Raw genomic sequence first — 13,538 nt, 5'->3', positions numbered from 1 at the left:
GAAGGACAACCATGCACGCTCACACCTAGGGGGAATTTAGAGTGTCCAATCAGCCTACCATGCATGTTTTTGGAATGTGGGAGAAAACCCACGCAGGAGAACATGCAAACTCCACACAGTTGGACATGACCTGGATTTGAACCCAGGACCCCAGAACTGTGAGGCCGACGTGCTAACCACTCGCTCCACCGGGCCGCCCTACATAATACTATTATTCACAAATTATACTTCTGTTCAGGACACTACCAGAGGATGTTAATAAAATATCATGCTTTATACTTTTGGGACTTTTCTAAATATTAATGTTTCTGTTAAACCCAAAATCCCAAACCATTTAACAACAAATCCCTTTAGCTCTTCCTTTTCTGCTTAGCCCATAAAACACACACACACACACACACACACACACACACACACACACACGCAGATATTGTATCAAGCTGTTCTTTGGGAATTTGGGTTTGCTCCTTCAGGGGGAATAAAACACATTTCATTGATTGTTTCCTGCCTTTCATCATGAAACAAATCAAGAAAATATGAAAGCAAATGCGTTTGATGATGCAATATAAAATTATGATACACAGTATAACCTAATTAGCATAAAGTCGCTTTAGGAAACATTACACATTTTGGCTTGCTTCATTTTCTCCCAATAAGGGTTTTGCTCAGGGATCCTCTGTCAATCAAACAGCCTTGCAGAGAGCATCTGCCCATCAAATAATGTGTCTGTCACTTAATTAGTTTTCCGCTTTCCTTTGTCGATCCAAGCAGGTTGTATCCTAATTAGACCCTCCCTCTTGTCTTTAGTTGGAATTAATGAGAATCATTAAGTCCCATAGTTTTATTTGCATTCCCTTAAGAAGATATATAGCAGTCAGTAACAAAGTTTGAATAAAGTCTGTGCAAAAGAAAAGGCTAAAAGTGCAAGAAAGTGCATTTGGAAATTAACACGTTGAAATGTTGATAGGGAACATATTGGCGGTGTGTACGACACTGTGGTCCAGTGTCAGAAGTGTAGTGTTTGATAGAGCATCATTAGGTAGAATCTTGGCAAACGTCTCCAGGGCTCTTATGTTAACTGTGAGGAACAATTAGTGTCAAATATCAACACATACCCACCCACCCCCTCTCTTCATCTTTCTCCGACTCTTTCTAGCCCCAGTAAATAATGAAATTTGTCACAGACAGGGCCCTCCGTGTCGGAGATGACCTTTGGAAACCTCACAGTAAATTGGCTTCAGCAAGAAAAGCTACGTCATTAGCCTCTCCCTGTCTTTGTGTCACCGCCGCTTTTCTTCTACTGTCTCGCCGCATTCACATTGACTTTTATTATTTCAGTTTAATTTGAAACTGACTGTTTAAGTCGTGGAGTCCCGTAAAGCTCTTGAGATCTCGGTGTCTTTCCTCTGAAGTCGTGGAGTCAAATGGTACAGTGGGAAAGTCTTCGAGTTGGAGCGATCTGCTTTCTGTTTGCATCGTAATGGGATTTGTTTGACCACATTCTCTTGTTTTGAGTTAATTTTAGACTATAGTACGTCTACCATCTGCTCAACAATAAATTGAAATGTGACTTTCAATAGCCCAATTTTGGAAACGTTAGTTTGCCCATATGCAAATATTATGAGTGGGTTGGCCCACCTAAGTAGTGTGACCACCCCAGACAGAACAAGGCACACTGTTCATTTCCTCATCCAATGAGTCCATATCAAGGCTTGTAATGAGGAGATTGAATTAGAAGAGGCTCACAGTCCGAATACTAATTGGAACTGTGTGTGTCCACTTTGTTAGGTTTGAAATGTACAAACAGGATCAGGTCACCTTACTGTGCAAATACTACAGTACATGAAATGAATTATACTGAATACTTGTTTTGATAGAGGAAAAATCTAATTTCCTGGCATAATTCCATAGAATTACTTCATTAGGAAAGTCAGTACGAATATCTATTCACTTTTTGAACTCACTAATTTAGGATATTTAACAAATACTTGCATAAAATTAACATGATTCAAATCATGTGATAATATTCTTTGATTCTTTGTGCTCCTATTCGCTTAATACTATGATAGCAATCCTCTGATTGGTTCATTTTCCATATATTTTCATGCTATTTCTAGAAATTCCAGAGAATATACAAATATACGTATCTATTCAGATCACTGAATGTGTTTATAAGTGATGTTTAAATCACCCGTTAAATGTGTTTATGGCAGAAATAAAATTGCAGCACACTGCGTTTTAAGTTATGCCATTAAGAGGCTGTTTTCGTTTAATATTGTGTTTATTATGCGATGTTTGTTTAGTTGTTGTACTGAAGTATTGTTCTCTTGTGGGTGACTCAACTCTAGCATTTGGTATTATAAACTGATTGAATTCATTTACCCCTTTTTCCATAAACTGGCCTATCCCGGTTTACAAGGGGCAGTAGGTGGGGTACACCTTGAATTGGCTTACTGGCCAAACGTAGTTCATCTAAGCCTATTAGATGTTTTTGTTTCCTTTGGGGTATGTAACACACAATGCTTTTATAACAGCAATAATTATTACCGATCCAATCCCAAGGAAATGTTTTAAGGAGGGAAAACATTATACTCAGATGTCTTTTTTACTTCAATTTGAACAGCACTTTTGCAACATTCTAATCATATTAGATTGATTTTTACAAAGCAACAACAACACAAAATTAATAGTCACAGTTGTGCAGCACCAAAATAAGGTTGCAAACAAATTCTTTAACCAATGAATTTTAACAAAGATAAACTTGTAAGGGAAATACATTTGGACATCAATGGCAGCCATTCATTTTCCAAACAAGGGTGGCAGGGGGTACCAGAGCCTATTCCACTTTTTTTTAAATTTATTTATACAAGGATTGTATGTTTTATATTAGGTCCAATTATGGAGCACGGGTGGCTTTTAATTTCTCACCCCCAAAGTAATAAAGACAGAAAAAGCCATTTTAGTCAAGAACAACAAACAATGGCCCAATATTCACGTAGCAAAATGCAACTATAAAAGATTTAGGCTAGAAGTCAGAGAGTAACACTCACCATAAATGTAAGACAAACAATATACTTTAGTCACAAGCCTGTAAAGTCACATTTATTGACAGAGCAATTGCAGTGTCTAATCCAAATATGTTGGTGCAGAAAAATGGTTTCTTGTCTATTGATCCATGCCTTTGTTAATCAGAATGTTCCACTTCATTAGTAGTGATCATTGTAAAGGCATCTCACTAAGCTATCTCACGGTGAGTTACGGTGAATTATTCATTCATTTTCTAGATCACTTATCCTGTTCATTGTACAATGGAGGATAATTTAACCCATGCTATTTTACCAAAGTCAGTGAATGCTTCAATAAATTGTAAGAATTTTAAAAAAAAGGCTTTGACTAATTATTTTTAAGCCACAGAATGTGTAGAGTATTGTGGAACATCTATGGATATGGGAATACAATTGTGTATGAATCGAGCTGATATTTTAGAAATCAGCAATTAAACAATTACTGGAGTCACTTCATTTATTTTAATTATAGTGAATAGATGACATTGTTCCTTTCTTGAGTGTTACTTGCTGCTATTAATGAGTCTTAGAATGGATTACATGTTTGTATGACAGTAAATCCAGAACCCTTAGTGATGAATAAAATTCTCCATTATTGGTGTATTATAATAAAACAGTTCTGTTGGCCTCCAAAAATCAGTCAAAATCCTCTAAAATGTCTTTGTGAAAACATCTGTGTTTTGTATTGTTTTGGAACAGTAACCAGTTACCGGAGGCTTTAAAAAGATGGATTTCATGTAGGAACTGAGTTATGCATAAAAAGAGACTGTGAATTACCGACAGATTACTCTCGTTTAAAATCGCAGTGCATGCCATTATCTATTGTATCGTGCAACAATGACAATCCATCTGCTCGCTCACGTAGCTCTTATAAATACAAGTTCCAGTTCAAGAAGGTATCACAAAAAATACAAAATAAACACAAGAGACTTAAAAGCAAATCCCTTGATGCTTGTTGAACTAAAGGCCTTTTATATATATAAAAAAAAGAAACTGAATGTACGCAAAATTTTAATTTATTTTACCATTTTAAGACTGTATTTTAAGTCTGATATCACACGTTTTACCCCAACTGATAACTGCATTTGTTAAGTCGCGGAAGACAGAGCAATGTTGTTATCATAAGCAAAACTATGAAAGATGCGTGATTCCCATTCTGTTATAAGTGGCTCATGCTTTTTACTTATGACCAATTTGTTAGCATGTTATTGCCATAGCTTTGCATTAGAATTCAGCTCAAACTTGCTGGGAATGAGGTCCACTGAGATGGCAACATGAATAGGGAGCCTCTAATTATATGTTCATAAACATCCTTTAGCCTTCAGATTTGAGTCCTGATTTAATCAGGGAAGTGGATTGCAGGATAATAATGTATAAGATTCTGCAGAGTATGGACAAATGTCCTGTGAATTTTGGAGGGGAACACACTGTTTTTGAATGGCCCGGTGGAGAGAGTGGTTAGCGCATCGGCTTCAGAGCTTTGGAGTCCTGGGTTCAAATCCAGTTAGGTCCACCTGTTTGCATGTTCTCCCCGGGCCTGCGTGGGTTTCCTCCGGGTACTCTGGATTCCTCCCACATTCCAAAAACATCCATGGTAGGCTGATTGGACATTCTAAATTGCCCCTAGGTACGGGTGTGAGTGTGCATGGTTGTCCGTCTCCTTGTGCCCTGCGATCGGCTGGTCACCGATTCAGGGTGCCCCCGGCCTCTGGCCCGGAGACAGCTAGCATAGGCTCCAGCACCCCCCGCAAACCTAATGAGGATAAAGCGGTTCAGAAATGAGAACACTGTTTTTCTGGCAGTGCCTATAAGGTTGTCTACATATAACTGTGCTTTTTTTCCAGGCTTCCATCCCAGATGGTCTCCAGGTGACAAGGGAGCTCATGAGGCATCAGGCCACATGTATGAGACAAATTTGCCTATTTTTCTTTCCGAATAGAATCTTCTTTCAGTGTTGTCTGGGAATTCTTGGCAGTAACGGTATGAAACACAGCTTCCTTTCACAACCCCTGAGTTGCTGATGGTGTTAGTGTGAAGTAGCATCAAGTGGAGCGGATTTGGCAAACGGAGACTGATCACGTAGCGTGGTGGAGATTTCAATGTGATGAATGATTCGAAGCTCGCACGTGTGACTGTGTTGATTGAGCGCTCGGGATCGTTGAAAAGCAGACTGAATGTAGGAATGTGACACTGAACACTGAATACATGCATGCTAAATTTAGTCAGTTTAAATGTTATAGCCAAATCCCTTCCTTTTAAGGCCTGTATACTGCAAAATATATTTATCTAATGTCCCTAATTGGGGTGAAAATCTAGCAAACTATTAAATAAAGCAATAATAATAATAATAATAATAACAGTAATCAAAGAGTTTTCATGCAGATGTGCAGTTTTAAACTTTCAATACGCAGCTGGGACGCCATAGTGAGTTGATTAGACATCAATTCTCTAATAACCCACTTCACTTGTGCAGAATATCACAATCAGCATTCATTAACATCTTTTGCCACCTCCTCCTAATTCTACTGCGACAATTAGTCAGATACATGATGTCAGGAGTAGGTTACATGGAATGGAAGCACTCGTACAATCATCCAAAGCCTTCAGATCCCTTAGCAAGAGAATGAGTGAGATGAGAAGAACGACTAAGACGAGAGCAAGAGAACAGTGGGAAGGAGGAGACCTACAGTGTTGGATTCATTCTCATTTATCAAACGTGCGTGAGGCTTCTAATTTTTTTTCGTCTGTTCATTGAAGGAGGAACATCTCATGTCAAACACAAAAACACATCAATTGGGAATAACTGACTTTAATATGCAAGTGATTTGAAGTGATGTAAAAAAACAAAAAACAAACACAAAATAAAACTCTCTTTTCTGTCTGCTTCTCTTCTCTTAGTGGATGCTTTGATCTCATTTGAATACCCTTCAGTCCCTTATGGCATATATTAACACTGAGTCAGCAAAAGGAGCAGGCACGTTGAGAAACTGATCAATTTCTTATCATTTGCATTTGCATGCAGATTGTGGGGGAAATGATTATTGAACAATTTTGACATTTATTTCAAAGTAAACTGTAGAAATAATAATTCCTTGTCGTAAATCCTAACTCAATAACACAACGGTATTAATAATTCTGAACACCATCCGTTCCATGATGCTTGTCAAAAACTGTAGCCATCAGAAAATGTTTACTTGCACATTTCTAATACTGAAATGAAAAAAATGATAATAAAATGTTTAGATGTTCCCTCTCTTGTATAATGTGGCCAATCAGGGCTCTGAAACATTTCACAACTTTCTCACACATCTTTGATTTTAGCCCATTTTTAAAGCACAATATCTAGCTAATTGATTAAACATAAGACAAACACACGTATTCTTAGTAAACAATCCAGCTCACTGTGCTGGCTTCTTCTTTCACTTTGCCCTGACTGTCACAATATGTGGAGAATGGTTTGTATTTCTCTCCGTTTCCATCACGTGAGCATCATTAATAAGGAAGCTGTAGCTTTGGGAAATGTTCCTGCAGTCTCCTGCTTCTAATGTGTCAAGAGCATAAACAGTTAGGAGTGTGGTTGTAATCAATTAGAGGTAAATTACAGTAGATTAAATGCATGCATTATTTCCCTGTGCATACTACATTAGCAGAAGGTCATATGAATCAGTGTGGAAACCTAGTGCTCTGTCACACCTGGACAGTAAACAAAAGCAAAGTAACACTAACTATTTCAGACCAAGGATAACAAGATAATGCATCACCATTATTAATTTAGTATACCTTTCCCCTATCAAATGGAAAAAAATGCAGTTAAAGCAGCATCAGCTAAAACAAAGAGCAACTATCATCCTATTTTTGCCACATTTTGATGGTACAATTCGAACATGCCGCTACCTATGACCCTGGTGTGTGACGTAAAGTACATCCTTATCATATAAATCCAAATTTTACATCTTTTTTGACCTATACTATAGTCAAGATGACACCTCAGCAAGCTACAGGTTTGGGACAGATGTATTTAGCTATCTTGTGATTAGAGTGTCGACGTGATAACAAGGTGTGAAATGTTCCTTGTTGTGCGGCTGTCAAAAACAGTTCCGTTCAATGGCCGGTTCTTGATATACTAAAGACACACAGTTTTACACTTGCCTGTAACGAAATGAGACAACCCTCAATCAAAAAGTCTGCCACCAAAGCAAAAATCCTTTTGTCTTGACATTTTATGTTTACATAACTTAACTATCAACTGGGCGTTTTGGTTTGAGCACAATGACAAAATGAATCACTGGCTGTTTACACGACAACAGTAATGGGGGTCATAACACAAAAACCATTCCAGAGGGTCTTATAATTTACACGCCTCCTGTAAACCTTGCCTAAGTTTACGAAAACCTATTTTGAAATGTAAAAGAAGTGTTTATTTTTACACTGCCCACATGTATATTAGTTTATAATTGATATACTCTGCTGGGAGTTAAATTTTCGACTCTTCTCTGACCTAGCAAGGACATTCAAACAAAATACCATTTACAAGCCATGACTCATGAATGTGATCTGTCCACGCTGTCATGTCACACAGCGCACATGCAATCGTGCACTTGTGAGTGACACACTTTCACCCACACGTTAACACCCGCGCAGGGTTCATTATTCAAACCGCTCATTTATGCACATTTCCATATTCTCTTTCCAGGAATCACGCGGTTGTCTGTGCCAGCCCCGTTTCCCATCAGGAGCAGCTGTCAGCCGCTGTGTGATGGACTGGTGGCAGAGCGAGGGCAACGTGTAGACACCCTGAGCTTGTTGTTCAGCCCTGAGCTGCTCCGCTTCAGCAGTGGGGGGTTAAGTACCTTGCTCCAGGGCCTTCCATGGTGGCTGCTGAGGGACAGCACTGTGTGTATGCATGCATGTGTCATTTTTCCCTTCTTGGATTTTCCAGCTAGAGAACACAGGCAAATCAGCAGTATACTGTTTCCAAGTGATTGTGGCCCCTCTGTATCACATGGTTGACCTGGAGATGTGGTGCTAAAGAATATGCTGCTGCTACTGAGTTCTTGATTGACAGACAAAAGACTATAAAATGTGGGGTTAAAATGAACACGCTGGCCAGTATTTATGCAGCTTTGCCTCAGAAGTAACTGTTTCTTCATTGGTCTAAACCAGGGGTGTCAGACTTGGGTTGGTTCGCGGGCCACTTTGACGTCAACTTGATTTCACGTGGGCCGGACCATTTTGGATATAATATTTAGATTTTTTTTTATAAATGGATTAAAAAACTGGATTAAAAGCCCTGAATATTCAGTATTTTATAGATCTAAAACAATGTTTATTTTAGCTTTTTTTTATATTTTTAGATTTTACAAAATGATTTTTGAACTAAAAACACAGAAAAAAATGATTAAAAAATGACAATTATTGATTTAAAAGGGGGAAAATCCAGAAATTTAATAAACATCTATATTCTTCATTTTAATTTTATCCTAAAACAGTAATTCGGCACTCATGATTTACTTTCCCGGGCCACACAAAATGACGCGGCAGGCCAGATTTGGTCCCCGGGCCGCCACTTTGACACATGTGGTCTAAACTAAAATATACTTGGGAAAAAGTTTCGTATTTTATTGTAGAGCCCCTTGAGTAGAATGATTACTATATTCTTTTAGAAAACTTTCACCGTGGAATAACATCAGAGCACATTGATGTTTGAAGTTGCAAATAAATCAGTTTCATCAGTGAGGGCTGGCAAATATGAATTTAATTATTTTTAGATGAAGTTAGATAACATAGAAATCTGACTAAAAGATATGCTTTATTTTCTGCTGGGGTTTATTTTATTTTTTGCAGTTAGCTGAGCAGGCACGCACTTGAACCATATCCCAAAACAGTATTGCTGCACTATACTCCGCTTTATCGTTCTTGTGATAAACACTGTGCCAGTTATTGTTTAGTGTGTGAAAATTGTCAGGCAACTACTCGGTTTTACCTCACCTAATTATTTGCTGGACAATCTACAAGAACTCCAAAGGATCAGCTGGGGCAATGAGCTTTTGCATAAATGGGCAGACTATTCACACTCACGCATCGTTTTGGGAAATGGGAGGAAACCAAAGTACCTGGAGAAAACCCCCGCAAGGCCAGGGAGACATGCAAACTCCACACAGGTGGACCGACCTGGGATCGGACCTTGGACCCCAAAATTTTGAGGCCTTTATGCAAACATGTGGACAAAAAAATATTTATTTTGAAATAATTATCATCTAATGCACGTGTCAAAGTGGTGGCCCGGGGGCCAAATCTGGCCCACCGCATCATTTTGTGTGGCCCGGAAAAGTAAATCATGAGTGCTGACTTTCTGTTTTAGGATCAAATTAAAATGAAGAGTATAGATGTATATTAAATTTCCTGATTTTCCCCCTTTTAAATCAATAATTGTAATTTTTTAATCATTTTTTTCTGTGTTTTAGTTCAAAATTTTTTTTGTAAAATCTAAAAATATATAAAAAAGCTAAAAATAAACATTGTTTTAGATCTATAAAAAACTGAATATTCAGGGCTTTTAATCCAGTTCTTTTAATCCATTTATTTTTTTAAAAATCTAAATATTATATCTTAAATGGTCCGGCCCACGTGAAATCAAGTTGACGTTAAAGCGGCCCGCGAACCAACCCGAGTCTGACACCCTTGATCTAATGCTAAATTTGGAACCATTGATGAAAAACAATTAAACACACATTATTAAGGGATGATAAAATATTGACCTTTGAGCATCAAACTAGTTCTTTAACCAAACCATCTCGTACTGTTAAAGACAGCATCAATGAACATATGAGCATTAGTGCAATCATGAGTGTAATCTCATAGTCAATACACACCCTCGCATTCAATTTTTAATTAATAGTTCTCTTTAAAATGTTGGATATTTTCTACTGACTATCCTATGGACTTAATCAGGACAAGGATGACGTCCTTTCATTCTTTCATTGCAAGTTGACTCGTTGATGATTGCATCGCCCACCAGATCAAACCCACTCGCAACTCTGACAGCAGTGTGGCACCACCACAACCCGGAACCAAACTTGCTGCTACCTGTTAACAATCTGTGCACGTGATTATTCCATTAGCCCAACACAGGTGCCGATATTAAAAATCCCATCCCTTCACAATAAGAAACAACCCAAAAAGCCGGTTGTCACGTCTATGTGCACGCATGCATAGATGCCAGCCAAACATCGGTGGCACAAAGAAACGCACGCTAATAAGCAAAACCCACTTTTGTCTTCCTCTCCACCACTCGTAAAAGGCGAATTATACACGCATTACATAGCGTACACGTTAAAAAAAAATCATAATAACACGAAATAACTCACCATGGTTGTTCCAGCTCCCAGTCTCGGAAAAAGTCCAGTTCGAAAAGATCCATGACAGGCTCCGGGTGGCTTTGTGAGGGTGTTCGGAATCCAAAGCCGCCGTTTCTACGTGTTTTTTATTTTTTTTTCTTACATGGGCCAGTAATACACGCGGCGTGGATGCGCGTGTGCGGGAGAGACGGGAGTGAGAAGGAGAGTAGACACTCGCCTCTGCCAGGAATCTGCTACGTGTTCGAGGCGAGCTGACAGCGAGGCAGAGGGAGGGAGACACACACACACGCGCGCGCGCGAACACGCACACGCACGCACACGTGCGCGCGCGGGCGCACACTGGAGAAAGGGCACACCAACACAAAAAAAATCATTTCTTCATAAAAGCTATGTCTAGGAGAACAAAAGCGGGTGCCACGTGTAATGAAATGGGGGTAAAATACTTGTACCTTTATTTGGAAGCATTGTTATAATAAAAAATGTGAAAATCACACCCAAATAGTCTGATGAGTCACCTCACATTTGCACACAAAAATTGGGGATTTGGTTGTTGTTTGTCTACAATGTGAGGGGAAAAATAAATGAAGTTATTTTCTTCCAAGTGGTAAGAGTGTAAGTATAAAAAAATAATATATATATTTTAAAAAGCACAATGGCTGGCATGAGAAGGTTCTTTTTCTTTTTCAACTCATTGGCAGAGCTGTAGCTAACATTTTAAATAGCTGACCTCCTCTATCTACTCTATAAACACTCGCTGTCCAACATTTCTTGAGATTTGTTGGATTCAGTGTACGATCCCAGCTCATAATCTGATTTATACTGAAATTCAAGTCAGCCAGTTTAAATGTTCCAACGTGACTGATGTATTTATGTGGCAGCATCTGTTCTGGAAGGTAGCTGGAAGGGTAGGTTTTGATTACAAATAATAATGATCATAAAAAATAGGGGGCTTGTGTCATTTATTTAAATCACCAAAATCAAGTATAGTGTCTGCAGAAACACACATTTTTTTAGATATAAAATGAGAAACAAGGATCAAGCCTCTAAAAATTTGGTAGCCGAGGCTGGCAATTTTTAGTGTTGTTAATGTAGACTATTAGTATTTCACTCTGAAGTATATGTACTTTACAAGACTATTTTCTAAGGCATATTTTTACTCTTGTTTTGCATGTGAAAATTTCCATTTTTTTTGGGTCGAAATATACTACAACTTCTTTGGCGCCATTTGAAAATGAATGATTAAGCATTTGGGGTCTCCTAAATAACAATAAAACACATAGTAGCAACATAGTGGAATATAAAACAGATAATGATGCAACAGATTCTGAGCTATTCGCATCCTCGGCCTTAATTGGGCAAATTAATGATGTTTTTCAGCATCAAGAAAGATGTGTGTGGTGTGAAACACACTGTGAATTCTATCAGCTTCAGAAATTCTCATATATGTTAGTTTTGAGTTGTCATTTTCTTATGTATGATTTGGTAACAGTGTGGTACAGTGGATTCCTCACATAAAGGCGTGAGCTGTTCTTACTTTTACGTGATCAAAATTGGTATTGCATTTGACAAAATAAATTCACATTATGGGTCTTTCTGTAGTTTATGTAAGTAAATTAGTCAAATAAGCAGAACTATTTTACTGGTATCTTTCTTTATAAGAATAGCTGGAGTTGTACATCAGTACTTTTGCCATCTCTGGCCAGAAAGGGCAACGTGGTAGTTGAGTAGTAGTATTTCAAATTTTGGTATGCTTGGCCAGCAGAGGTTCCCCAAGAGTAGCTCGACCAGCAGGTTCCCACTAGAACTGCTGCAAATGGAGCTCCCTGGAGGTCAGAATCAAGCAGGCTCATGGAGGGCCAGGTCACACGGGGTGAGAGAAAGGCCAACAATTGAAAAGGACCACGGTTAAAAATAAAAACTGAAGAGAAGAAAAAAAAATACTCGTCAATCACGTTCACAATAAGATTTGAATTCATTAAAATAACCCAATAATCATTTCCTAACGAAATTATGTCAAGCAGAAAATTGATCAAATTTTCCATGAAGACCTTGTTTAAACTTTTACGTCAGATTTATTCACATAGTACTTTTCCTTTTAACACAATTTTGTAACAATGAATCCCATTCTGTTAGGTTCTGAGATTTGGTTTACACTTTGTTTGTTACCTACTATGCTGGGGTCTTGTGATCATATAATCATTTCCATGTGTTCTTGTTACTTCACCCCATCTACTCCTTGTCTCGTTAATTTGTTAGAATTTAGTTCCTCGGGTCATTTTATAAAGCTCCACAGATAAACCACAGTTGCCAAACACACAACCGCAGTAAAGAAAAGATTAACTGTAAATTAAATAAGTGAGCAGAATTTTAAAAAAGGGGGATTAATGCAATCAAAGCTGACATCCCCTGATATAATCCCCCCGCCCCATCCTGAAGGCCAAGGTAAAACTAAAATAAATATAAAAAACACACACAAGGATGTGACGGGGACTTAAAAATGATTTTCCTTTCAAGATAATCGGGACACAATGGATGCCATTTAGCTAACGCATCAGTCCATCCAAATAAAAAAGAAAGACACAGAAAAATAATTTATTCTAGCTATCCTGCTCCATACTCTGGGGTACACGGTCGATTGGTCGCCGGTCTTTTGGTCACCGATCTTTTGATCGCCGATCTTCTGGTCACCGGTCTTTTGGTCGCCCAGAAGGTTATTGATAATTACCATTTAAATTGTTGCTCAAATTCCCTAAATACAAACTGTGAATTACTATTTAGTCATACTTAATGCCCTAGTAATTATTAGGCTAAAGAAAAGCTCCAAATTTCCCGGACTTTTATTGTTTTTTGTTGGAGAACTTGTTAAGACCCTGACTGACGTAGCTTCTTAAAGTGACAACGCATGTACATACAAACTCTTATACATTCACACGTCGGCTCAGTGAAACTGCTCATGGCCATTGTTGGCTTTTATTGATGCGTAGACCGTGTTGTTTTACCTTGTTTTGTCGCCGGTCTTTTGGTCGTCGGTCTTTTGGTCGCCGGTCTTTTGGTCGCCCGTAGTCGCGGTCCGGGCGACCAAAAGACCGGCGAGCAATCGACCGCACACGATACT

General features: G+C 38.4%; 1 protein-coding gene across 1 annotated transcript in view; it reads right to left on the bottom strand.

The window, feature by feature from the left end:
- LOC144082435 (AF4/FMR2 family member 2-like) overlaps window positions 1-10,691 on the bottom strand; it is a 128,671-nt gene extending 117,980 nt beyond the window's left edge. Inside the window, exon 1 of the mRNA XM_077609603.1 lies at window positions 10,433-10,691. Coding sequence (XP_077465729.1) covers window positions 10,433-10,485 — 53 coding nt within the window. The 5' untranslated portion in view covers window positions 10,486-10,691. The remainder of the gene's footprint in view (window positions 1-10,432) is intronic.
- Between the last annotated feature and the right edge of the window lie 2,847 nt (window positions 10,692-13,538).

This window comes from Stigmatopora argus, chromosome 9 (assembly GCF_051989625.1).
Source record: "Stigmatopora argus isolate UIUO_Sarg chromosome 9, RoL_Sarg_1.0, whole genome shotgun sequence".
Taxonomy (NCBI): domain Eukaryota; kingdom Metazoa; phylum Chordata; class Actinopteri; order Syngnathiformes; family Syngnathidae; genus Stigmatopora; species Stigmatopora argus.
This window is presented reverse-complemented; position numbering and strand designations above follow the sequence as displayed.